Genomic DNA, 27752 nt, shown 5'->3' with positions numbered 1-27752 from the left:
TTTAGACAGTGAAATGAAATCACACTGCAATTATTTGAGATATTCCTTAATTAGTATTGAGTGACAGCAAGGACATACAAAATAATTGATATAGGTCTGCTCTATCAATGGATTGAGACAAATAGACGAAGGTTTAAGAGAGCATAAAAAGGGTGGAAGAATTAAAACTATACCAGAAGCAATAACATATATAGTAGAGATTTTTTTTAACGTGTCTTCCACAGGTACATCAACTTCTCTATCCTTAAAATATATCATTAATTTTCACAATTTGTTTTTTTTAAAGATTTTTTATAATTCAACTCTCCTTTTCTATTTTCATTTTAACATATTAAATATGATCATTAAAGTTATAACCATGAATTATGTGAAGTTTATTGACGTATAAGTGCAGGAAAAATTATAGCCATGGATTATGAGAAGGAATCATTTGGTGGATATAGGGACAAACCAATGACTCATATGAACCCGTGTAAGTATCGTGCAAATTATATCTATGTTTTTATATCTAAATAGAAAATAAGTAATTAAAGTTAGATGAAGATATAGAATTAATTCTTATATATTTAAAACTAAATAGTTCATTTAGATGGAGGGAAAAACAGTGTAAATTAACAGAAAATTAACTGAAAACATATTAATCTGAGAAGAGCACTTGGTCCTTTGTGTTGGTTAAAGGAAGAGGTTTAATTAATTAATTAGAAAATGTAGGTAGGTAGTGCATAATAATGATGATTAAAAAAAGTGTATAAGTACGTGCCCCCATGCAATCTAAGGCTTAGATTGTATGATTTTGTAATTTTGGGACCCTTGAGAGTTGGGAATAGCTAAGGTAGAGGTTGGTTTGAAATGGGAACATAATTCAGTGATTATGACCTTATCATTTTACATACAGCTAGCATAGGAGACACAAACATATGCTTATGTTACAAGTGCCTAATTACATTGCCAATAATAATTATTTTAGTATTTTATAAATATAAAAAAGAATTATTTTAATGAGGAAAATGAAAAAGAGAATAGTTGCTTAGCATATATAGTTGCAGTTGAAGTTGACAAGGATGATCCCACTGGCAGTGTCTGCACCCACGTGAACCATCCTTCAATCACTGTCCCCACACAGATCCTCCGTATCCATAAATGGACCCTTTATTACCTCTTCTCTTCTCCTTCAATCACATTAATTCATACCTTTTTCAATAATTCTTTATTTAAAACCCCACTAATTTTTTATTATAACTCAATTTCACCCTCTTTTTTCTGCTTTTTTTTTTCTTCTATCTGTCATCCAGACATTTCCTTGTTCAATCGAATATGGGACTCATTCAATGAAACCTGCGACAGCAATTTCTAATTCTGTTATTTAATCATATTATTTAATTTATTCTATCGTTCTTCTTATTTTGTCCTTTTTTATCTATGGTAACATGTCAAAAATACAAAAATACATTATACAACTATATAATAGAATAATCACACGTTAATAATTACATATCAGTCTTACTAAAAGATAGGACATACGCTTATTGCCGAACGGTTTTACAAAATAACGAGAGAAAGTTAAAACTGTACAAATAGGCAATCTAAACTGAACGGTTTATAAAAGGCCTATACCGAACGGTCATACAAAAGAAAAAGGTAAAAGATGATCGAACGGTCATCGTACAAATAAACTAACTACTGACCGAACGGTTCTACTGTTCGATCTTAACTTTTACCTCAACCAAATTTTCTTCTTCTAGCGCTTCTTCCAGCAGCTCTTCTCCTTCTGCTCACACATCCACACGGATGATCATTGCAACAGAACAAACGACCGAACCTACAAAACGGACAAGACAGGAAAATAGGGTAAGCTTATGTAATTTAATTCATGTATCAGCATATATTTCATACAATCAACTAAACAAGATAAATCATTAACTTCTTAATGCAAAGCCTAATACTAGACTCTGACTGTATGAATTCTGTGTAGCTACGACGTTCGTGCACCCGGGTGATGTAGTCACTGGGATACCCTCAACAGCTGTCACCCGAGGTTATTCCTATCTGTCCAAATTAACCATAAGGACTAGGACCTCCTGCCATTCCCACACATGACTTACCCTTCTCTACGTGAGAACGAGTAATCACGAAATATCAGGATGAACCGCCAGCTTAGCATGCCCACATTCATACTTTACCAATTCCAATGTACATTCATGAGATATTCCTCCCCGGAATACTCGTTCATAACCATACTCATTTCATCTACATCATATTCCATCATCTTTCATTTTCAAAACCTCAAATCGAACCAATTTGAATACAGATCCCATAAGATACCAAATACCGACCGTTAATCTTCAACCCCGAACGAGGCCGAACACTTGGAGTGAGACCGAGAGGTCTCCAGTTCCAAAACAGATCAAAACCGAGAGAGTTACTCACTTATTGTGAAAGGGACCGAATACAATAATAGTTCTCAGAGGCTAATAGGATTTAACGTTATTTACAAGGTGAGCCAATTAAATGAACTGACTCATGAGAGTTTAAACTGAACGCCAATAAGCCTAGACCGAGTACTAAGACTCTAGGCCGAAACCAATGGAGACACACACTGTAAGACATCAAATGATAGTACTTGAAGGAATCATATGAAGAAACCGAACGCCAATAAATACTTAGCTTCTTAATGAGTTAAACATCAAGGAAACCGAATGTCAGTCGAAGACCGGGCACTGTAGAGAGTGAACACTATTGAGTTTGGACGAACGCTCTTATTATAAAGATAGATTACGGAAATGAGAACTAGCACCTGGTGTAAGACCGAACACTTACTTAGTACGAGCGCTTGGTGTAAGACCGAGCACTACTTAGTACGAGCGCTTGGTGTAAGACCGAGCACTACTTAGTACGAGCGCTTGGTGTAAGACCGAGCATGCACTACTTAGTATTGTAGAATAAAAGCTTGATAATTATAAGATACCGTTTAAGTAGTGTTCAAGACGAACAATATATATACAAATACATATAGATATACTTAAGTTTATAACAGAATACCAAGGAACGAATATCCTTGGTTGAATGCTTATATACAAATATTACTAAACGAAGACGTTCGGTCCTCAACTGGAATTCCATCCAAATGAAAGAATCCAGTTCCAACCGAGTCTACAAGAAAACCGAACGGTCAAAGACCTTCAGTGACGAACATCAATTTTCATATGGAATTACATACTTAGAATTCTTTATATCAATTCATTTCTCAACATTATCTTCATAATTTCATACATCCATATCATAGTAAATTTTCATACTTCATACAGTCAAAACATAGCAACAATCATATTTCATACTCATTCAGCAAATCAACGAACATACATCCATTCAAAACGAACATAAAATCAAATTATATAAGCTTTCGTTACCTCTTAACGTGACCGAACGCTCACAGATATGATTACTAGTTCACCTCTACAAATCCTTCTACCCTCAACGCTCGACAACTTTCGAAACTAAACCAAACAGAAAATCCAGAAACTCTCAGAACAAGATGATTGATTCATGCAACCCATAAACTAGGTTTGCATGTACCAGGAAACCACACGGCTGAGGGAGAGATGAACTTACCAGCTCGAAATCGAAAACTGATCGGTTCAAACGTACGTCCTCGACGCCGGGAATGCTCAGGTGTGATCTGTTTGATGATCGGAGGAAGAAAAGAGTAAAGTTTTGTAGAGAGAAGATTAAGAAATCTTAGAGAGAAGGAGAAGAAGAATTGAGTTTCAGAAGGTTGAAGAAGATGGTTGCATGCAGAGAGTGGCATGAATTTTTGAAAACTTAGAGTTTCACTCCCACCGTCAAAACCGAACGGCCACTCCACTACTCACACCTGTCTTCCACTTTCTGTTTTCCAGCTCCCTTCCTCGACACCTGTCTTCCACTCAGCTGGGATTTTGGATGAATTTTTAATGGTTCTGACATCTCTCAGTTTCAATTTTTCTTAGTTGAATCAAATTTAGTAAAACAATTATATACAACACATTTTTGAAGAAATTGAGTGTGAAAGAAACTTTTTTTTAATGCCCTTTGGTCATTTAAAAGAAAATATACTATTATTATTATAGTACTTACAAAATTGTAATTTTGCTTTATATCTATCTTATATAGAAAATTTTATTTTAGTCTTTATTATTTTAAAAAATAAAATAATCTATTTTTCAGTCGTCACTATTTATGTCATGTGTCTTGACGGGAAAAAACATTTAAATGTAACTAATACAAACAATAGAAACAAAAACAAAACTAAAAATATTGTAAATATTCACATTGTTCTTATTGTATTACCTTACCTTATAGTATATTAACGAAATCTTGTATTAAAATAAAAACTCCCATTATGTTTTCTCTCATTTGAATCCTTGACTTTCCAGCAGTTTGTTGTATCAATCAATTACTGCGGTGTACTTGAGCTGTGTTACCGTTCTCCTTTGTAAAGTGAGAAATATTTTAGAGACTTAAAACGAGTGGCCCAAAAGATGTGCTGTTTCCACAATGAGAGGCACGTGTGGCCTCGCTCCTCTCACGTGAACATCCACGTGCCTTTACTCTCACCTTAACCCGTTTTCTCGTGGTCCTCTCTCCTATAAATTCAGAGCATGTATCTCACATCCTAGACACACAGTAATCACCAATTCCTCACAATTAACCGCAAGCACCAACTTTTTCTATCTATTTTCAAACCAAACCCTTTTCACTCTCTGCCCACATCGACTTCTTTCCATTTCTTTCTTTCTTATTTTCTGTTGCCTTCTCAAATACATACATACATGCACACAGAACATACCCCTCACAGACTTCAACATAGAGATTTTTCTCCCTTCAAAAAAGAGAAAGAAAAATAATGAGGAGAAAGGTTTGGCAAGAATCGAAGAAAGTGAGAGAGAGCAAGAATCTTCATCTTTCTGCATGTTGCGTACAGAATCTTTAAAGCGAAATCCTGCTTACGTTAACCCACGACGCTGTTCCAAGATTTTGTTCTTTTCTCTGGAACTTCCCAACATTCTTCTTCCTCTCCCTCACCCACCATCACCACCACAACCCCACAATCCAATAACTCATCATCATCATCGTACACTACACACATGACATGCATGTATCTCCATTAATTGCTCAGTGAAACCACACGTACACCGGGTAGTGTAGCTACCTAGCCTGTGGGGTACTTTTCTAATTAATTATTATCTTCTTCAATTAATGGCCGTCAACAACTACAACAAGCTTCTTCTCATAACATTCGCCATATGCCGTCTAATAGTAACGGTGGGATTAACGGTGCTCCCGGAGCTGCTCGATGTGGGACTGGAGGGTCGACTGAGCGTCGACACGTGGGAGCTGGAAGCGGCCTCGGTGGACTTCGGGAGGCTGAGCAGAGGGGTGCCTTCAGAGGTGGTGCACCCTGCGACGGCGCAGGATGTGGCGAGGGTGGTGAAGGCGGCGTTCGAGTCGGCGTTGGCGGTGTCGGCGAGGGGACATGGACATTCGATAAACGGGCAAGCGCTGATAAGAGAGAAGAAAGGGGTGGTGATTGAAATGGGAAAGGGTGGTGGCGGTGTTAGAGTGTGTGAGAAAGGAATGTATGTGGACGTGTGGGGTGGAGAGTTGTGGATAGAGGTTTTGAGTGCAACATTGGAGTATGGGCTGGCTCCCATGTCTTGGACCGATTACTTATATTTGTCTGTGGGTGGAACCCTATCCAACGCAGGAATTAGTGGACAAACCTTCAATCACGGTCCTCAGATCACCAATGTTTACGAGCTCGATGTGGTCACAGGTAATTCCCATTCTTCACTGTTAAAGCTATCATCTTGTGAGGAGTAACTCTCACCGCTTACAACCACGAACTGATTTCAAGCATATGTAATCATTTTTTTGGACATGCTTGTTGTTTGTGCATTTTTATATTATCGACATGTCTTGTTATGTAATTGTTGGCAAAGTTGGTGGTTTTACTATAAAAAAAAACGGTGCGAACTAGTTGTTCCTCAGGGGGGAAAAAGTTTTGAGTAATTAAACAGCGGTGTCCCACTGGTTTGTCATGGTGCTGGGTACGAATGAATCTGGTTTGTCTTTAGCGTGGTTTATTACAAGTGTGGTAAGTTATTGGTATGATAATGGGAAGTGGTGTAACAGGAAAGGGTGAGCTGGTGACATGTTCAGAAGATCGTAACTCGGAGTTGTTCCATGCTGTTCTTGGCGGTCTTGGACAATTTGGAATCATCACAAGGGCTCGAATTGCTCTCGAACCAGCTCCTCGCAGAGTATGTCTCTCTCTCTCTCTCTCTCTTTCTCTCTCTCTCTCTCTCTCTCTCTCTCTCTCTCTCTTACGTACTTTCTCTTTCTTTGTCTCCTTTTCTTGCACACACTTGTACACCACCCAATTCATTTCATCCTACTCACTCGTCACCTCTCACAGACTGATAATTTCTTAATGCATACACTACAATTGCACTCGTCATTTTTTTTTTTGAAAAGCAGCTTACTCAGTGTAAATAAACTTGGAGTGTAAAAAAATGGTAAATGTTATTTCCTTTTTCCATCCGAAGAAAAAGTCGGTTGAAGATGACAACCATGAGATGATAGGAGGAGCACACGATACGTCTTTTCTCCAAAATCTTTCTTCACATCAGCGACAAAACCTAAAAAGGATCGTTTTCGAAGGGACGGTTTAGGTTCCTTATGAGATAAAGTTAGCTTTCTCATTTAGTGTTGCTTGCCTGGACATTCTCTAAACTAGTTAATTAATTTCTGATAACACTATCCACAAAAGAATATTAACAAAATTATACATAAAAAATACTATAGAGTTACTGTACATGTCTATGGCTGAATGAGTATACAAGTAGATGTGATGTTAAAGTTTTGTTTATGTAAGATGTATAATATATATGATGAAAATTGAACAGGTTCGGTGGATTAGAGTTTTGTATTCGAATTTTGGAAGGTTTTGTGAGGATCAGGAGTATCTGATTTCTCTGCATGGGAAACCAGGGAGGGAGAGATTCGATTATGTGGAGGGTTTCGTGATAGTTGATGAAGGGCTGATAAATAATTGGAGATCTTCGTTTTTTTCACCAAGTAACCCTGTTAATATCACTTCCCTCAACGCCGACGGAGGTGTTTTGTACTGCTTGGAGATTACAAAAAACTACGACCAAGAAAACGCAGATTCTGTTGACGAGGTACACACACAACCCAACATAGATTTTCTCTTCTTTCTCACTCTCACTTATAATAATAATAATAATAATAATAATAATAGTATTATTCACTGCCATACACTTAGTGCGCTGTGACCATAAAATATTCATATATCATCAGTTTTTATCTTAGTCTATTCATGACGTGTTACTTTTATTAATTACTTTTAGTTTCATACATTATGTATCATCTGATCACTTTAATGGCGAAAGAGATTCCGGTAAAGAGTAAGGAAGAATATATCAAAACCTGTTTTTCTGATTGAAAATGGAAGGATAAGTTTCTAACATTAAATCAACGTGAATGCAAAAGAGGTCCAATATATGAAAGGAGAAAAAAGTGTAACTGGAAAACATGAATGGACAACATCGATGCCATTGATTTGAACATCAACAACAACAAAAAAAAACATTGATTTGAAAAGCAGACAAACATGACAGAACGGAAATAGCATTATGCAATAACAGTTGTTTTACGGCATTAAACTTGAATGTTTAGTCAGACACTAGTTTGTCTTTTCTTCAAACCATTCTACTATCCATGAAAGGAACATTCACGTTCTGAAACGTAGTGAGTTGTTACAAATTTGAATGCTGTTTTGAATGTTCTGAAATCCTCAATTACTGTCACTTTAACTGTATTTTTGTCTCCCATTATTCTTTTAAGTCGATGAGAGAGCGTTGTATAATTAAGTTAATTTATTTTTAAAAACTAAAAGTATTTAGTAATTTCTTAATTACATGAAATTTAATTATTTTAAAACAGGAGAAATCAATGTGTCAAAATCTCATTATTCACTTAATGTCTTACTTTTTTTATTCAGAAATTCATGTTTTGTTCAATAATTCAATATCTGTCAAGTTTTGGCTAAAAGCCAATTGATTACCTCCTCCATACAGCTAGCAATAATATATAACATGCATATTTTCTCTTGTTAATCTCACTTTCTGGTAGAGTTAGATCACAAAGATATTTCATTGAATTTGTTGGCTTATTTTCATAATTTGTTGAATTTAAAAGCTTGTGTCGCTGTCCTCGTATATGATTATTCTCTGTACCAAACACAGACCAGTCTGCAGTCGTACAACAGAATGCAATAAACACACAGAAAAGAAAACCTGTGGAAGATCTTGTGCAATCTAGCTTCTGGATTCAATCGCAAGATTGAATGCAACCTTCACAATAGTTAATTTTACTGTTTAAATTTTCCGGCATTCACCACAATAATCTCTTGCTTGTTTTTAACTTCTCTGAGTTCTTCTCTAAAACTCACACACTTTTGCTCAAAATAATGAGTCTGCTTCTTCCGACAAAAGCATGCGGCTACCTTAGCTACCCACCTTTCTTTTTCATGTTTAGCTTTCTTTAATTTTGAAAATATTATATGAACACTCAAATGTTTTATTCACATATATAGAAAAGGAAACCGAAAGAAGATACAACAATATAGCTATAATAACATATGATGTAGTGTGAATGAAAATTAGTAAATGTTTGAAGAGTATATTGTGTGTGTGTGTGTAAAATGACTAAACTTTACTGACTTTGAAAATTGAAGAAGAGAAACATAATTGACTAAAATTAGATCAAACGTGCATGTATTATTATTATCACATTAGTTCCTTTGGGGTTTTGAGTGTTCTGCATTGCAGTTGCAAATTGCAACGACAACAAGGACATTTTCATAGATTTCTTCTTTGTACGTTGTTATGATGAGCAGGAAATACAGGGTCTGTTGAAAAAGTTGCATTTTATATCAACATCGGTGTTCACATCAGACTTGCCTTACGTAGATTTTCTGGATCGTGTACATAAGGCAGAGTTGAAGCTTAGATCCAAGGGTTTATGGGATGTTCCTCATCCATGGCTCAATCTTTTTGTTCCTAAATCAAGGATAAAGGACTTCGACAAGGGTGTGTTCAAGGGCATTCTCGGAAATAAGACAAGTGGGCCTATCCTCATCTACCCTATGAACAAAAGCAAGTAAGTTTATAAAAGCATATTTCCACATGCATCCATTTACTGCACTGTATATAGTTTCACTCATCATTTTAACGCATGTCTAGTCATATATGAAGAATAAAACCACTGCATGCTTGCAGGCATGTGTAGATCTCCTCATATATAAACGACATTTCTGTTCCTGACAACCTCTTATCGGATGTCAGTGTTAAGGTCTATGTCTCATTCCTCTTTTTGATCCAACTTGGTTTAGGTATAGTGTAAATAGAAGAGGAAAGAAAAACAAATAATTAAATTTAATGGAGTGATGAAATAGAGGATGAAGTTTTGTGAAATTTGGATATGGAAGAGAAAATCTGTGCAACAACATAATATATAACGAATATTCCCTATAAGTGTGGAACTTAATATGATAATGCGTGCATGATTGATTGATTGACAGATAGTACTGTTGTCGGAATTAATGGATTAGGGATATAGAAAAAAAACTGTATGTTATCTTTACCTAATGATCCGTCGTTTGTTTCCAGTTTCATTATCATGTGCAATAATCCAAGTCATCAATGATGTTTGTAGAAAATATTATTAGAAAAGATTTGATAAGTTGTAAGGTAGTGCAGAACTGCACCCGACCATGTGAAAAAAATATCAGCCAAGCCTAAAAACCAAAGAATGTTTACTCCAATTATTTAAGTGGAAATGTGTGAAAAGAACAAGAAACACAGCTATAGCTATGTGGATGTAGTAGAAAGGCACAGAGCACACGAGGGTTGTATTGTAGCCAACACAGGAGATGAAAATCTTGATCAAAGCCAGCTAGGAAGTGACACGTTTATTTTCTTTCCATTTGTGAAGACCATAAGAATACAAAGTGGAAAGCCATGATCATCCAACTTGGGAGATTCTGGTGTCAGAAGATCTTCCATAGGGACCACTCCTCCAACGGTAGGTAGGGATGCCATGTCCCTCCTTGTACACTAACCTAGTTCCATAGACACCCTTCAGGTCAATTATTTTCAGTTTAGAAGGTGTCAAAATTAAGTATGATGTGTTGATGAAGGAAAAGATAGATGTTATGTAGTGTGTATAGCTAAAAAAGAAAGAAAGCAGCACAAAGGGCATAAAGAATATGACAAGGTAGCAATGTGTCTGACAAGTCAAAGGATTGTTAACAACGTAGTAGTAAGTAAATCCCAACAAGTGTGTAGTGTGTAGGATGATTGCATGGATGAAAAGAAAGATCCAAAAGATGATTTTGGTGATGGTGATGTATAGGTGGGACCCTAGGAGCTCGGTGGTGACACCAGAAGAAGATGTGTTTTACCTGGTGGCATTTCTGAGATCAGCATTGGATACTGAGACACTGGAGTACCTGACTAATCAGAACCGTCAGATTCTGAGATTCTGCCATGGTTCGGAGATCAAGGTGAAACAGTACCTGCCCCATTACACTACGCAGCAGGAGTGGATGGACCACTTTGGCGATAAGTGGACCCAATTCAATGCCAGGAAGATGCAATTCGATCCTCGCAGAATCTTAGCCACAGGCCAGCAAATTTTTCAATTTCATCCATCCTCGGCCCTCACCAAGGAGGATGATATGTAATGTAATTTTTACCTAGTTAGCTAGAAACATGCAAAACATTTTCTCTTTAACAGATAAATAAGGAAATCCAGTCATGGGTTCAAGTTTATTAGCAGTTAAGCAGTGTAGAACAAGTGTACGTAGTATTTATTGTTATTAGGATCATAGAAAAAAAAAAGGAAAGAGAAGGATGAAGAGTGGGTGAGGCGTTGTTATGTGAGGGAGAGATTTTGTTATGTACAAGAGAGAGAGAGGCATAATGAGGTAGGTAATTTATAAGGGGTAATTTGGCCCAATGTATTTATTTGTCACGTAAATTGGAGTTTATCTGAATGGTCTTAGGAAGGGTGGAACATGCCAAGGGGATGAAAAGGGCAATGTGCATGTGCACATGAGATGTCGCTGTGCAGTGCCCGTGATCCCGACCGCCCGTCTGCTTTGGCTGTCTCGTCCATAATCACGCAGCTGTTCCACTTCCACTCCTTTCTCAATCTTTTTTCCATTTTCGCTCTCACATTTTTCAATATATATATAAAATCCTCCTTATCTGTGAATAATGGCAATAGGCTAAGAGTTTAATACACATGTTTTCCTTAGCTTAACTTTTTTTTACTGTTGATCAATTAAAAACAATAATTCCAGTGGTAACATGGGTGTAACAGAATGTCATAAGATGCTATCTATATACTCAGTTAATGAATTGTGTATTCTAAGATGCAAACACTTCTCAGTCTCTTAAGGTTAAGTAAGATGTATCAAAATGGAGCATAGGCAAGATAAATTTGACCTGCACTAGGTAATGTTGCTGCAAAAGCAGTCTTTGTGCATTTTTAATTACTTAATTGTAAAAACCAGATTCTAAATTACTACATTCTCTTTTAAACCGTGTAAAAAGGAGTCAACTCTTTTCGTCCATCTACACATAGTTTTCGATGTTTTTTTTTTATATATTTACCATTAAAACTCAGGAATTAAGCAAGACAAACAAATAATAAAAACTAAGATAACATATTACTTAGATATAAGAACTAGGATTATATTTGTTTAACTATAAGCATCAAATAAATAATTAAACCTATAAATAATATTTAATTGACTTTTATTCGTTCAGTAACAATTAATAATTCAATCCAAATATATTTTTTGAGTTAAATTTTTATATTGGTATATTAAACTATCACACTTCTTCCAGCAAATGACACAAATTTGTCTCTGAATAACTTGTCTACTCCTTTGACCTTAGCCCTGATTATATCCGCAATTAGTTAGGGTCGTGATTTCTAAAAACATATATTATCAAACCACGCGGTTTCGCAGGTCGTCTAGAAACTTGGTTTGGCATTATGTTAAAATGAACTAAGAGTGGGACTGGAGAATTAATGACATACCAGTACGAAGAAACCTGGGTGTTATTGGTTTTCTTGTGGTGAATGTGGGTCAAGAGGAGGGTAGAACTACTTATATTCTTCATTGGCAACACTGCACAAGTATATACCTAATTTTGTTATAAAATCCACAACGCATGATATTTTAAAAAAACTATTTGTCTTAATTTTGTACATCTTACAATGTCATATATTTTACTACTTCAGCTAAAGCCCAAAGGAAAGGGCTGAAATGAATCCTGATAAAATTGGCGCCAGATGCTAAAGCAATATGGAATTCAGCTTTGCCATTCATTTGCCTCGCCGGCACGATCCGATCCAGCCCAACAGCTATCTTGCCCAGAGTAAACATTTACAATCAGTTTTGTTGCGTCATGAAAACCAGAACCTTGGTAGAGAGGAATACAATGTTGAAAACTGGCATACCAGCCCAACCATTCTTAATATGATCGGTAATAAAACTAGAACAGCAGGGATGGATCATTTCATTCCATCCATCACCATCCCGGTTGAAAGTTTGAGCAGAGAATCTCTTTCGCTGTTAACAATAAACAATTTTACGCTTTAATAGAACAATAACTCGACTAAAATACGGTAACCAGTGAAACACCAGCAAAGAAATATCAAACTTACCAGCAGAAATAATCCACGCTAATTTTAATCATCTTCCACTTCGAGTTGCTTCCCAAACTTCCTTAATGCCAGTGAATATATAGTTTTCCTACTCACTGATGTTTTGCTGGTGACCAACTTGACAGCCTATTACAGACCCAGCAGTTGAACTTAACAAACAAATGTGTTGGAATACACATCAAACAAATGCTGAAATTAACTGTGAATACTCAAAAGTTAATTGCCCCATAAATTAGACAGTTTTAAGCTATTAAATTCAATTCAAAGGGAGTGAAACAGAGGAAAGAGAAACGCATTAAGAATGACGATGAAGTTTTCTTAGCAGAGCTGAAGAGGATCTTTTTCACAAAAATGACGGGACGACATCAACTAAAAGAAAGATAAAAAAAAGGCAGCCACCATCTTCAGTTTAAAATGAATATCTGTCATAATATGGATCATTTTTACCCATTCCCCATTTCTTTTAATTCTAAAGCTAGAGAAAATTGATTATCACTTTTGTACACAGCTACCCAGGAAAAGCGTTCAAATCCACAAACCATTTTCATTAACTCGACTTATAAACAACATATAACCATATATCAAGCTTCAGTTTAAACTAAAATAGAACACACGCAAATGTAAGGAGGTTACTACCATGGAAAGACTCTCGCCACTTGAAATCAGTTCTCTAAGTTCACTCTCAAGCTCAATGTCTGATGGAGGTTCAACTTTAGAATTTGCTTGCCCCTGAATCAATATAGTAAGTTCTCCCTTCACTTGACGAATAGAAAATACTTCCTTGGCTTCACCAAGTGTACCACGCCAAAACTACATAAGCAATATCTACTGCATCAGTTAAAAACTATCATGAGAGCAAGGGTACTGCATAGTGATTAAGCTAACGATTCACAAAATTCTATTAAACAAAGGCATACTGCTGGGTTGCTATTAAGTGTCGTAAGTCCCCATTTATTTTGCATCACTACAAATTAAGTGAAATATAGTTGCAGAATAAACAACTTCAAAATAACCATAACAGAAATATTATGATAGTTAATTGAAAAAAATGAATTCCATATAGTAAATCTCACTCATTCTCTCTTCCTCTTCACAAGTTCCCTGGTCAACTTCTGCAGAGACACTAACAATTTTTTCATTCCTCTCACACGTCCACCTCATTCTTTTCTAGATTTCAGCTCTTTCTAACATTGCTTCTTTCTTTTCTACAAGAGATTCTTCTGAACAGATTTCTATTAGGTTCCTCAATTTCTTTGATCAATTGCTCGCATTTCTCTCATACTTCTCCTAGCTCTTTCTTTTCTAATTTGTGCTCTTGCTCTGGAAGCTTCCTTTTTCTTTTTTCAGACATACAATTTTATCTGCCAAGGTTCCTCATTTCTCTTCGATCAATAGCTCTCACAACCAAGATTTTTCCTCTCTAATATAATTTCCTATTTTTATTTCATGGAATTTGAAGTTATGAACTGAGGAAGCAAGGTTGGCTCTCCAGGACTTTGGATTCACTAGAGTTATTGCCATTAACCTAGTGGTTTAAAGAAATATGTCAGATGGTTCATTAGCCATCTAATACTTATTCACTCACTATCCAATCCAATCCATTCATTTTTATTTTCTATAATTAGATAGTTTGGTTGGTTCCATTTATGGATGAACTGGAGGGATAACTGATAAACAGATCCAATGGCCATCCCCATGGAACACTGACTACAGAGAGTTAAATGCTAAACTCACCTCTTCATGTAACTTAGTCATTTCCCGAGCAATAACACATTTCCTGCAATATCATCAAATTGAAGAGTCAACCAATCTGAAACAATATTCCCTAAGCCACACCTCTGAAATCCTATATTGACCAAAGGAGGGTTCTGCAGAAAAAGGAAATACCTCCCAGATAAAAAATTAAAAAAAAAATTTAAAAAAACTTATATAAACTATTACTTGTGCAACTTCCTTCTGTTTAGAAAAATTTTAATGCATAAGACGTCAAAATTCACGCTAAAGTTGAATGATAAACTAAACAGATAGATCACAGTTCAGAATATCAATTATTAATAAACTGCAAAAAATGCAAACAAATAATTCTTCAACTGGGAAATTGGAGAGGTGAGCAAAATGTATATAAACTAGAAGAAAAGGCTGACAAGTGTACACCACTTTTAAGCTAACTGTCAGTACCTTGCATCACCAAAAATTGAAGAACTCTCGTCAAGAAACTGAGAAAGCTTGTGAGGAGGAACGTAAAATATCTGTGTAGTAGTTTGATCAGCTGAAACCATAAGCCTTTTTTTTCTAGAACCAGAATGTTTAGGAAGAAAACCAACTGCAAATTAAACATAACAAAAGCCATTTTAGGTCCCAAAATACCATGAATGCTAAAATTCAATTAATTCAGCACATTACCGAATGTAAATTCATCAGTAGGTAAGCCCGAGGCAGAAAGTGCCGACACCAAAGCACAAGGACCAGGGATTGGCACAACCAGGATATTCTCACTAACACACAATTTTGCCTGCATTTTTTATTAAAGAAATCCTCTACATCACCAAACAGACACTTAAGAAACATATAGGAATATTCACAACTAAGGTTCTAAAAAAAGGTCCTCAACTACAACTTCCATTGCAAATTTATTGTTGTCAACAAGGTTAAAAATTGAGGTCGGGACAGAAATTGTAGACACACTTGTCTGCAATTTTCCACATTATCAAGAAAGTAGGGGAAACTGTGTTCGCCACTGCAAAAAATGAAAAACCCCGTCGACAACAACAAATTTGCTAGCAAAAACACACTTACCAACTCCATACCCGGATCACTGATGCCTGGCATTCCAGCATCACTTATAAGAGCCACGACATCACCTTTCTTTAACCTCCTCAGCACAACCTGTTCCCTTTGCGATTCGTTGTATTTGTGATAACTCATCTGAAGAACTACAAAAGCGCATCAGAACACGCAAATTGGAAAGTAATCAACGTTGCTATCGGACGATACTTACGAGAGGCGTTTTGATGTTATAGTGATGAAGCAACTTCCCCGAATGCCTCGTGTCCTCCGAGAGTATAACATCAGCTGAATTCAGCACGCGAAGAGCCCTGCCCGTGTTCATCAAACAAATGCAGAGTTAAACTTAAACGCCAAATTGGAATGAGGAAAAATGAAGAGTTAGATGTTTCGTACCTCAGAGTGATATCTTCGAGATTTCCGATCGGTGTTCCGACAAGGTAAAGACCGGGTTTCAGAGATTGCGAGTGACGAATATCCGTTTCGTGACCCTGCGAGTGGAAACTCAAATTAGGTGAGTGATGCAATAAATATTATATCGTAAAAACCCTAGGCATGGCGTGAAAACGAAATTACCGGTTGTGGAGGGAGATTGATGCCGGAGCTATAGCAGAAGGGGTAGGGAGAAGAGTTAAGTTGCTTGCGAACGGGAATGCGAAGTCCATTTGAACCACCGGAACGACGGGGAAATAATGTGGCGACAGAAATCGCCGACCAAGGTAATCGTCGAATCAACATTTTCCCTCTTCGGAAAATTGAGAACGCTACCGTTGCAACACACAGATGACAGATCATTTTGGTTTTGAATTAGGCCCGATGGATTCTACAACAAGCCCAACAACGATGCTTTGACTTTGACCTAAAACTTCGAATATATAGAATAATAATATTTCCTAAAAATCCTTGCATCACATTAAAAATGTCATATAGAATAATATTAATATTTAATTAATATTAAAATACCTACTTGTTCATCATTTTTGTTCAAAAATATTCACTGTATCTCTGTATTTTAAATTTAATGGATCTCAATTGGATTTCTATTGAAAAATGTGTAATTATTAGGTTTTTTATTATTGTATTAACAACATAAAATATGTCTTAGTTTGTAGTTTTCTTTTCAAATATTTTTTGTTACGTGTTAAGCCATCATCTCATTTGTAAATTTATTATTTAAATCTTAATTTAATCCTGTATTTATAAGTTTGACTCAATTTAGATCTAGCTTTTTATAAAATTAGTTTCTTTACAAATTGTAATAGAGTTATTTTTTTGTATAAATGTTAAAATATTTTTAACAATTATTTTTAAGTTCTATTTCAAATAAAATATTTTTAACAATATTAAGTTTATTTAAAATTACATTTTATATTAAAAATTATTTATATTTTGTTTTAAAAATTTTAATATATTATTTTAAATTTTTACAAAATGTTTTATAATTTTATGTGAGATGCTATAAATTTTAATAATTAAAAAAACATACAAGTATGATTAAATATTTCAAAGGAAATTATAATTTTTTTATTAGTTATAATTTAAAGCATTTATTTTATTTTAAGATATTTTCTAAAAAATATGATTTGGTGAATAATTGTTTAGTTATAAAAATAATTGTTGGAAGTCTCACATCAACTATAAATAAGGTTTTCGAGATGTCTATGCCTGAAAGGGTTGTTGAAAGTCCCACATCGACGACGAGAGATAAGGCGAAATTATAATATATAAGTGGTTGTAAACCTCACCTTACAAGTTTGTTTAGTGGGGTTGAGTTAGGCTTAAAGTTCACTTCTTAATAATAATAATATTATTGGGTATTGTTTCGTATTATTTTATATTTTGGATATTGTTATGTTACAAGTTTAAGAGATATCTTAATATAAGATTAGATATTATGAAATATTTTTATATATTGTTGTTAAATAATAATGATAAAATATAGTGTTTTCTTTACATGTAATAGGCTTATAAACATATGGAATTATAAGGTGTAGGAAAAGAGTTACAAATGACAGGTAAAAAAAAAAGGGAGAAAGTTTTGAAAGTTGAATTTTGAAGGAGGTGAAGGAATAAGTCAAAAGTAAGAGGTAAAGAGAACTTACATTCTTATTTTCTTATTTTTATGTGGTGTATTCTTTTATTTACATATAAATTGTGGAATAGATATTATTTAATATGATTGTGATGACATGTTAATATGTGGTTATTTAGAAACATGGACATATACTTGTGTATGGTGACTTGAAGAAAAGTGGTGAAGGATAACTCCATTTAGTTGTAACAGAGATATTTTGTAAGAAAAACTCTCAAGGAGAGTGGTGGAAAGTGACATTTGTATATTTTGTTGATGGATCTTTCGATAAGAAAGTGAATCCAATCTCTAAGACTTGAGGAAAGCAGGGAAGGTGGTTGCTCTAATGGTGAGCAGTTGTTGGTAAGTTGTAGGTGAGAGTTATAAATTGATTATTGATGTTGAGATTACTAGTGACTGTATAAATTGTTGTGATGACATTTTGAAGTTTAAATTGTTATTTGAGACAATAGACTATATGAATGATTGCGTGAGACTAATGATGAAATTATATGGTGTTGTGATACACACAACTACATAAGATTTATGTGAATTGTTACATCACAATTGATATGTATGTTAGTTATGATATTTATATCTTATCTCATCTATATATTTTTGTGATTGTGGTTTACCATTATAATAATCATATTTAATACAATAACATATGAAATTATAGATATTGAGGATATTTAAGTCGGTCTTTTTAGTCTTAATTTTTTTTTCAATGAAATTTGTTTTTGTAAAACATTGTATATTTTTGTTTAATGAGATTTTCAATTAAATAGAAATGAAGTTTTATTTTAAATCACGTACTTTCTTAATTATACATTTCAGTAAGGGAAAAATTTAGAGTATAACGTTTTATATTTGAATTCATAAAATAATTATTTTTAACCATTTTTTACATTATATAAATTATTAGTATATAATTTCATAAAAATGTTTGAAATGTAAATCTACAAATCTATATAATTTTATATACAATTAGTTGTAATATAAATTCAAATAAAAACAACATTAAAGTTTGATGTGATAAAATATCAATACATATACATTTAAAATTTTGAAATAAAATTTAAATAAAGTTTTTTGTAAAATATAAATTGAAATAAATTTAATCCTATACAAAATATTAATAAAAACATTAAATTTTAATAAAGATGTTAGTATAACATTTATATAAAAAATCAAACGTAATCCCAGTTTGAAAAGAGATGAAAGTGATTAATTTAAAAAAGTTGAAACCCTAACAAATACAATAATTAAATTAAAATTTATAATAACCTGACACGTACAATATATTCTTTTAAAATAAAATAAAATAAAAATTAAAAATAGAAATTAAAACAACTATGATTCGTCTTTTTAATGTTGTTAGTATTAATGAAAAACAATTAATTGTTATATACTTTAAAAAATAAGAAATGTCAATAAAAACATGAAGATTTATTTGAGGTTTTTAAACAATGACACAATGTGTTTTAACTTAAATTAAAAATAAGATTTATTTGAGATTTTTCAGGTTTTATCGATTTCAAATTTTACTCTATTTTATGTTTAATCGTAGAAGTTTTATTTGTTCTTTTGAATGTCAAAAAGACAATAAAACTCAACAGTTTATCTTTGAAATGCTTTAGTGTGCCAAGTAAATGCTTGATAAAATGTCAAAAATAAGTCGTGCTATCTCCCGTGTAAATTCAAATATACAGAGATTGACCAAATCTGATAGAGTAAGGAGTATTTGTTCATAATTGTTTAAAATGAAAGATAATAATACTTTAACAACTTCCTTGATTGATTCAAAATTACTTTATAATCAATAATAATAATAATCATAAATACTAACATGAATCAATTACGAAATAACATGTATATGATATTAAAAACATTGTAAAATAATATTTTCTATGATTATCCTAAAATGAATTACTTGACTGTTACGAGTTCTGATTAAATAGAAGCATGTTCTCTTTTGAAGTATGTTATGAAATGAGTTCAATTTTTTTTTTATCACCATATCTTTAAAATCAAGCCTTTCGTTCTAAGTTATAAAATCCCAATTATAACTATAATAATGAGAAGTTAACCACAAGATGGCGTGAAAAAGTAAATTTAAGATTTAGATTTTGTTCGGAAATTGTCAAGCCGGCATTAAAATATCAAGACAAGTTTATATCCACAGACAGTGGTGAGGGAAAGATATATGTAGGGATTAGAATGTGTACCAACCCCTCATTTTCTCACTATTTTAGCGGTGAGATGAGATCGTTTGTTTATCCAGTTTTTAATTAAAATAAATAATCATTTAAAAGATTAAATTTGACATTAATTAAGACGCGTTATATCTAAAAATATTTATGTAATTAAGCATATTTTTCATATTTTTTTAAAGAGATGCAAAAAATAATAAAGTTATTTAAAAATCTAATTAAATTTTAATTATGGATTATAATTAAGTAATTTAATATGTAAGAATAATAATATTTTTAATTTATAATTCGAAAATACTTCATATAACTATATATGTTTTTAATATACGTCTTTTTTTAATTAAAAAATAAAATTAAAAAAAATTAAAGACCAACAACCCCAAACCAAACGAGTCTTATCATCTTTTATAGAAGATGATAGCTTGACGTGACAGCATAAAAAGAAATTCAAATTGAACTAACAATAAAAGATGAAGTATATGTTATGATTCGGACAAAATTTTGTTGAGAAGATTTAAATATATCTTTAAAAATTTCAATTGATTTATGCACCGATTTATATGCAAGTATAAAAAATTGAGTATAATTTATTTTAATTGAATTGTATCAAACTCGTATAAGATTCATCATTTTAGAAATTGAACTGATTTATCATTAATATGACTTATAACACGATGGAATATCCTAATTGTTAAATAAAATCATTTAATAATAAATTTTGGTAAGAGTTTGATGCAGTTTAATTAAATGTATTAGTCCCAAAAACTTTTCTTGTTTTTAAAACTTTTCTGATTGTAGATTTTGCATTCTAAATCATTTAATATTTTTAAAGTCTTTAGTTAATCTAACATTTTTCTATACATGCATAACTTCATCTAATAAACCCTAAAGTCTTTAATTGTTACATTTTCAATGTTTTTATTCAAACAATTTATTATCTTCAGTTAACTATTTGGCTCTAATAGATATACAAAATTATGTTATCTCTGCTATTAAAAAAAAATCAATTTTTCAGATATTAAAATATATTAAAAATGATATGCGTAGAAACTACAAAGCATAAGAATTTTTATGTAAACATTATAAGAAAATATTTCCAAATACAGAAATAAATTTAATTTTTTGGGTAAACGTAATTTATTCAATGAATATTTTTTCTAACTACAATTTATAGGACTAAAACAAGATTAGACTTTTATTTTATTTCTATCATTCTTAGTATATAAGATTGAAGTATTTTGATTCTAAATCTAAATTGATTTGGGCTTGTTGCGAGATATAAGCCCATTCTGAAGGGGTTTGAGTTTAGCCCGTACATTTCTTCGCCCCCATCACGGCGAGAAGATTAAGACAGTCTATCAGTTCAGTTTAACTGTGATCTGAAAGTAGAAGAGAGAAGTCCTCGGGATTCCTAAACCAGGTTGCGACCAAGTTTGCAATCGTACCTCGAATCAATCGACACCGAGCGTAAACCCTAGAATCAGAAATACAATGGGAATTTAAAGATTGCAAAAGTTGGGAAGAACAATGGCGAAGCATTCCGTGGCAATGGCGAAGAAGCGGTGGCCGATAATTTTGGCAGCATTTTTGTCCGTATCGACGGTGACAGTGCTCTTAATGAGAGCTACCAACTCCGATTCCTGCAACGTCAATAGTCTTAATCTTGCACAGGATAAACAGATTCGTTCATCCGTCCAAGTTGGAAATGCAGCTTCGAGTCCCCTAAATTTCATGAAGTCGAAGCTAGTTCTCATGGTATCACATGAGCTATCTCTTTCAGGTTCTTTGTCACGTGCAAAACTGAGTCTCGTTTTTCTATTTCTTTTTTAATTTTTCGTTGTGAGATGAAAAAAATGGACTGGATTCACTTACAGGCGGGCCTTTATTGATGATGGAGTTGGCGTTTCTGTTGAGAGGCGTTGGTTCTGAAGTTGTTTGGATCACCAACCGTAAACCGGTGGAACCTGATGAGGTCATTTACAGTTTGGAAAATAAATTGTTGGACAGAGGAGTGCAGGTGATTTACTTTCCCTTTTAGTGGTGTTATTTTGGTGACAATGGTGTATGTATCATTAGGTGTGACCTCATGTCATGGAACTGAAGGTAGAAAAGGGTAGTGTCATAGAAAATCATTGTGTGATTCATTGAATTAGATTGTTGTACAAATCAATACAACATGCATTTACATGATGGGGGAAATGAGTATCATGCAAACTAATATGCAACACCAAATAAATGGGATGAACTTGATAACTACCCTAAATGCATACACCTACTACAAGAGATTCAGGGATTCACTTACCTAGTCTCAAACTCAACTAAACTATGTGTATTATATGATTCAAAAACATGTGTATAGTATACTATACAGTCACGTAGCTCCATGGGGAGCCAGAGCGATTGCTCAATATGTAATTCAGTTACTGGTTGTAACTATATGTCCCTCTCCCCTTGGTCTGTTCAAGTTAAACTTTAATTGATAATATTCTACTATTTTTCTATTTACATTTAATTCGTAGCAATTTAAAAAACTGTAATTGAAAGTCCTTCGAGGTGAATGTGTGTGTGTGTCTCTCTCTCTCTCTATATATATATGTGTGTATATGTATGCATATATGTATGTATGTATAGACGCACACACAGATATTGTAAATTTATGTGTGCGGATAACAAATATATAGTGAAATTAAGTTGAAATATGTTTTTGTTCCCCTAAGTTTTTCTTGATTTTGGTTTTGGTCCCTATATTTTGAAAGATTTCTTTTTGATCCCTATAATTTCATTTTGTTTGGATTTTGGTCGCTATAGTTTATTGAAATTTGTTTTGATAGTTGTCTCTTGAAGTGTATGGATGGTGGCCTGTTGCTGCACCACTAGTAGCAGAGATCAAATCCTAAATGGAATGGAATCACAGGAAGCAAAAAACCATTTTTAAAACACACACACACCCCACACACATATAGATATATCTATATCTATATGTGTATACATCTATATATGTACAAAAAAACAAAATCAAGGTAAACTATAGGAGCAAGCATGTACTTAAACTACAAAAGTACATGTAATTAATCTACTATTCCTATTAACCTTATAACTGGCTATAGACATATATCCACTAGAGATTCTAGAACTTGTATATGCTATTGTAAACTTGTTCAAATATCTTTACACAATTTCAATTTAGCATTTATTTCTTCAAAAATTTGATAAAGAGAGGACTTTTTCTGCACCCGTTTCTTCTGTTCTTGAATTGATTGAGTTTGTTATTAGTTCTGACATGTAATAAATGTCTAGACCAGCATTTTGTATCCATGTGTCATTGGACTTCTAAGTGCATCCTTTATTTACATGTTTGACTCCTCTTAGGTCTTCTCTGCCAAAGGTGAAAAGGCTATAGATACAGCTCTTAAAGCAGATATAGTCATTCTAAACACGGCTGTGGCTGGGAAGTGGCTGGATGCCGTTCTCAAGGAAAAAGTTGCACGGGTGCTTCCAAAGGTTTTATGGTGGATTCATGAAATGCGAGGGCATTATTTCGACGGGGAATATGTTAAGCACCTCCCTTTTGTTGCAGGTGCCATGATTGATTCACATACAACTGCAGAATACTGGAAGAATAGGACTAAGGAGCGTTTAAAGTATGCTTCTGACATCATTTGATAGCTCTTTACTGCTACCTGTTCTGTGTTGGTGATATAATTTGAGTCAAGTTTCTAACTCTACGCTTTGATCCAACTTTATAGGATTAACATGCCTGAAACCTTTGTTGTACATCTTGGAAATAGCAAGGAGCTTATGGAAGTTGCAGAAGATAGTGTAGCAAAGAGGGTTCTACGTGAGCATGTTCGTGAATCTCTTGGAGTGAGAAATGATGATCTACTTTTTGCCATCATAAATAGTATGATTTCTCTCCTTAATGATCATTACCAGTATTCATTTTAGTTCATTGGACTAGTTTTGTTAGCAAGGTATGTTACCCAGTTAACATCTTGTTTATTGTAATTTGTAGTTTAACTTTTTTTTTTGTTCTGTGCACTAATTTAATCCTTCGCTATTCATTGTACATACACACACACACACTTGTATTAATGTTGATAATCTTTTTACCAGTCTACAATCTGAGTCCTAGGGTGATATTATTGCAGGTGTTTCTCGTGGTAAAGGGCAGAATCTATTTCTTCAAGCCTTTTATGAAAGTTTGCAACTTATCCAGGAGAAGAAACTCCAGTTGCCATCTTTGCATGCTGTAGTAGTGGGGAGTGATTTTAGTGGTCAGACAAAGTTTGAAATGGAACTGCGCAAATTTGTTATTGAGAACAAGATTCAGGACCGTGTTCACTTTGTGAACAAAACCTTGGCTGTGGCTCCTTACCTGGCTTCTATTGATGTTCTTGTTCAAAATTCTCAGGTATCCACTGATGTATACTCTGTTGAGTTGATTATGAAACGAATATATATTGCATTCTGTTGTTTTGGAAAATGGAAGTAGCAATATAACTGCAAAAGGATAGTAAAAATATAGATTAATGGTAAAAATCCTTAATTTTGTAATCTTTCTGCTCATAGCAAGATTCTTATTCATTCATCGATCTATTTTTTACTTCCATAACATATCAAGTCAAAGTTCAGTAAGGGACTTGAAGCTTTTATTTGTAGTGTTTATGTTCTGTACTTTGGCTTTTGGGATTCATTAATTAATGTGCTTCTCTTCATATCAGGGACGGGGAGAATGTTTTGGAAGGATAACCATTGAAGCAATGGCATTTCGCCTGCCTGTACTGGTATTTGTTTTAGTACATACTATAGTGGCCTTGTCAATATGACCTTTCCAGTTATATGTGTCTAGTTCTGTACTCTTCATCCAGTTTTATATGATACTTTTGTTAGTTTGTTTATTCACTTGTCTGAAATCTCTTCTATATTCTTAGAAATTAAGCCTAACTTGATCACAGAAAATCAGTTTATAGAATAAGGCATGCACCCTTTTTTTTATATACTATAATTTGTTATACCTCTAGTCAATAAGGGATCATAACACACCGTTCTTAACCTTATAAAATTGACTTATAAAGTTAGAGTTACACTCACTTGTATATTATAATTTGATCATATCTTTGACAAATGTGAGAAAAAAGCATTTTAAAAGATCTTAACTAGCTTACAACTAAAGCTTAGGGAAAGAGAAAAAAGAAACCCCTAAGATGCTAGGTTACATATAGATACAACACAAAACAGCTTTCTGCTCAATCCTAACATTAGAAAAAATTATGGGGATAACTTATGCTAACAAAAGTTTCACCCTTTGCACTGTTCAACTGAATTTGTCAACCTTTGTCACTTCATTACTTCCAATTTGCTAAATCTTCTACCTCCACCTTTTAGTTATCGAAATGGCTTGAAGGTAGGCTTCTGTGGTCATTGAAATCGGGGAGAATTATATTTTAGTTTATGGCTTTATACAAGTAATTTTTACAAGAAAGTGATATTTACTCAAATAGGAAGCTAGTATACTGCCAGTGCTGGGCTAACGTGTACTGTCACTGTTGTTTGCAGTCAGAGGTAGCTTTTGTTCGTAGTCAACTGCTGGTGATTTCAATTAGAGCACGAGAAATTTTAATTGTTTCACGATATTGATGTTTAGTTATGCTTTTTATTTTAAATTTATTATCACGTGTATAGTAAAATGTTTGTGATCAATTACAACTTACAAGCAAGAAAAAAAAATGGTGGACTCAAATATAAGTAAATATGAACTAGTTTCATTCTATTTAATGATATATGAATCCATGAATATCCTCTAATCTATTGGGATGTTATTTGTAATGCTCTTTTTTATTCTTGATATCATTTCAATGAAGAGTACTTTAAGAAAAAAGATTTTCTTTGGATGTAATTAGTAAAATTAAACAATGTTAATTAACTTTCTTAATTAGTGCAAACATTAGTTAAGTTTGCTTGTATTTTCGATCGGAGAGGATATACTTTTGCCTTCCAACTGTTTCAACTTGCTTACTGCAGTTTGGGAATCTATACAGTTGCAAACTTGTGTGTGCTCGTATAGTTGTTGTTTTCTTTTATTTTTGCAAACGTGTATGTGCTTGTCTATTTTTGTTATCTTTCTTTTGGTAACTTGTTTGTTCATTAAAAACTTTTCCAGGGAACTGCAGCTGGAGGCACGATGGAGATTGTGGTGAATGGGACAACCGGTTTGCTGCATCCTGCTGGAAAAGAAGGCGTGACACCTCTGGCAAAGAACATTGTGAAATTGGCAACTCATGTTGAGAAGAGGCTGACCATGGGAAAAAAAGGATATGAGAGGGTGAAAGAGAGGTTTATGGAGCATCATATGTCACAGAGAATTGCATTGGTTCTGAAGGAAGTTTTACGGAAGGCTAAGCAATAGACATTAAATTAACCCACGTTAGGTAATTATCTGTTAAATTGTATATTGATTCCACAGGAAAACGAGATTGGTTCGGTTCGGTGAGAATGATTGTATATCCAAATGTTCTTTAATACCATACGAATGCGAGGAAGTCTCTTGCACTCTTTTGGACACGCACTCGTTCATTGTTAGTTGAAATCAATGTAAAATGGGTTGAATGAAGTGGCTATTACTCTTTATTTAGGGAGTTTAACATCAATTTAAACTAATTAGAATTGTCTTTTATCTAACGAAAAATTAGAGTTTATTGGAAATACTGCACATCTAATAGTAGTACTTATCTGTCTTACCAGAGCATCCAAGCAAATACTACGCTAAAACTCAATTAGGTTTAGGTTGGTACATATATTTTTTTGATGGTGCCGACTTTATGGTAGGATCAGCTTTATAATAATGAGCTCTTAGTATGTAGAAATACATATTTATGACAACATCATAGTAAAATGATAGATGTAAAATTGAAAATAATTAGAAATTTTTTAATGACAATAAAAAGTAATATCAAGTTAAAGATATAATATACTAAAAGTGTTTATACTATTGTAAATTTTTAAAATGTTTTTTTTTTATAAATAACCTTTGAAGTCACATTCAATATCTATTTGCTGATAAAAAAACATTCGATATGTATCATTCATTATCTATGTAGGTGAAAAAAAAAAGGAAAACAATTAAAGTTGTTGGAACTTGATTTCAGAGTGAGTTTATATTTCCTTGTTAAATTTTGAAAAGTTCTGATGCACAAATTCGTCAAGGATTTTTTTTAAAAATAAAGACATAATTTATTATAAAATTACGTTACTTTTTCTTTCATTTTGTCAAATTAAAATCTACCATGCTATAATATGCTAATATTTAAGCTGTCAAAATATTAAGTTTTTTTTTTTAATTTTATGTGAGTGCTTATGTTTGTATTAGGATTGTTTTTTTGGGAAGTGTATACTACTCAACATGAAAATTATGTTAAACTTGTGTAAGCAAAAGTTTTTCAAAAATTCCGATCTTTTGTGATTCTCAAAAGTGAGGGATAGCACTAACAACTGTTTCCAATTTTAATTTATAGAAATAGGATAAAAGTTGAATTGAACTTATGATTATAATGTTATTGAACGAATAAATCAATTTAATTTTTTTATCTCCCTGGTAGTATTGGTTGATGATGACAAATATTAGTTATCAAAAAGAAAAAACAACAACGCTACATGTTTAAATATTTACTATTAAAAGAATTTTTTTCTCCAACTAGACTATTGGGCTTAAAATTTTACTAAATTCAATTAATATAGCAAAAACTTCCGATTACTTATATACAACCTAAAAAATTGTAATATTATATAGATCACAATAGACCACAGTAATAAAATTGTCCAAATTATCCTGTATAATTATTTTATAATAAATAATAAATTCAATTCCTATAAATCGAGCACAC

The 27752-nt window shown here is 33.2% G+C and overlaps 3 protein-coding genes across 4 annotated transcripts; 2 read left to right on the top strand and 1 right to left on the bottom strand.

Moving 5' to 3' along the window:
- Positions 1-1716: 1716 nt before the first annotated feature.
- On the bottom strand, positions 1717-16404 carry LOC108341924 (uncharacterized). 2 transcript variants are annotated; one of them, XR_001833323.2, is made up of 12 exons: positions 16165-16404; positions 15985-16079; positions 15803-15899; positions 15601-15729; positions 15208-15316; positions 14983-15127; positions 14539-14581; positions 13441-13614; positions 12805-12930; positions 12354-12709; positions 12175-12265; positions 1717-1819 (listed from the first exon to the last, which is right to left on the bottom strand). XR_001833323.2 is itself a non-coding variant. In XM_017579610.2 (10 exons), exons 1-9 carry the CDS (start codon positions 16381-16383, stop codon positions 12829-12831), a joined length of 1113 nt encoding a protein of 370 aa, XP_017435099.1. In that variant the 5' UTR covers positions 16384-16404; the 3' UTR covers positions 12315-12709; positions 12805-12828. The 2 variants fall into 2 exon arrangements, 1 of the variants encoding a protein (XP_017435099.1); XM_017579610.2 differs by lacking the exons at positions 1717-1819; positions 12175-12265 and having other exon boundaries at positions 12315-12709.
- LOC108343582 (cytokinin dehydrogenase 5) lies at positions 4669-11246 on the top strand. Its single transcript, XM_017581944.2, has 5 exons — positions 4669-5812; positions 6172-6299; positions 6945-7220; positions 8960-9222; positions 10477-11246. Exons 1-5 carry the CDS (start codon positions 5236-5238, stop codon positions 10805-10807), a joined length of 1575 nt encoding a protein of 524 aa, XP_017437433.1. The 5' UTR covers positions 4669-5235; the 3' UTR covers positions 10808-11246.
- Positions 16405-21175: 4771 nt separating the features above from the next.
- LOC108343539 (uncharacterized) lies at positions 21176-26482 on the top strand. The gene is made up of 7 exons (XM_017581884.2): positions 21176-21652; positions 21747-21889; positions 23242-23513; positions 23619-23773; positions 24021-24283; positions 24594-24656; positions 26033-26482. Exons 1-7 carry the CDS (start codon positions 21400-21402, stop codon positions 26276-26278), a joined length of 1395 nt encoding a protein of 464 aa, XP_017437373.1. The 5' UTR covers positions 21176-21399; the 3' UTR covers positions 26279-26482.
- Positions 26483-27752: the final 1270 nt, after the last annotated feature.

The sequence above is a fragment of the Vigna angularis genome, chromosome 4 (assembly GCF_016808095.1).
Source record: "Vigna angularis cultivar LongXiaoDou No.4 chromosome 4, ASM1680809v1, whole genome shotgun sequence".
Taxonomy (NCBI): Eukaryota; Viridiplantae; Streptophyta; class Magnoliopsida; order Fabales; family Fabaceae; genus Vigna; species Vigna angularis.
Note: the sequence above shows the minus strand (reverse complement) of the source record. Positions and strands in the feature narration are given on the sequence as shown.

Coding starts and splice junctions, on each gene's coding strand:
- LOC108343582 (XM_017581944.2), top strand. CDS start 5,236: ATGGCCGTCAACAACTACAACAAGCTTCTTCTCATAACATTCGCCATA. Junction 5,813..6,171: donor CGAGCTCGATGTGGTCACAG/GTAATTCCCATT, acceptor GTGGTGTAACAG/GAAAGGGTGAGCTGGTGACA. Junction 9,223..10,476: donor TACCCTATGAACAAAAGCAA/GTAAGTTTATAA, acceptor GGTGATGTATAG/GTGGGACCCTAGGAGCTCGG.
- LOC108341924 (XM_017579610.2), bottom strand. CDS start 16,383: ATGATCTGTCATCTGTGTGTTGCAACGGTAGCGTTCTCAATTTTCCGA. Junction 15,128..15,207: donor TACTGATGAATTTACATTCG/GTAATGTGCTGA, acceptor TTTAATTTGCAG/TTGGTTTTCTTCCTAAACAT. Junction 12,931..13,440: donor GTGGCGAGAGTCTTTCCATG/GTAGTAACCTCC, acceptor GGTCTGTAATAG/GCTGTCAAGTTGGTCACCAG.
- LOC108343539 (XM_017581884.2), top strand. CDS start 21,400: ATGGCGAAGCATTCCGTGGCAATGGCGAAGAAGCGGTGGCCGATAATT. Junction 23,514..23,618: donor AGGACTAAGGAGCGTTTAAA/GTATGCTTCTGA, acceptor CCAACTTTATAG/GATTAACATGCCTGAAACCT. Junction 24,657..26,032: donor CATTTCGCCTGCCTGTACTG/GTATTTGTTTTA, acceptor AAACTTTTCCAG/GGAACTGCAGCTGGAGGCAC.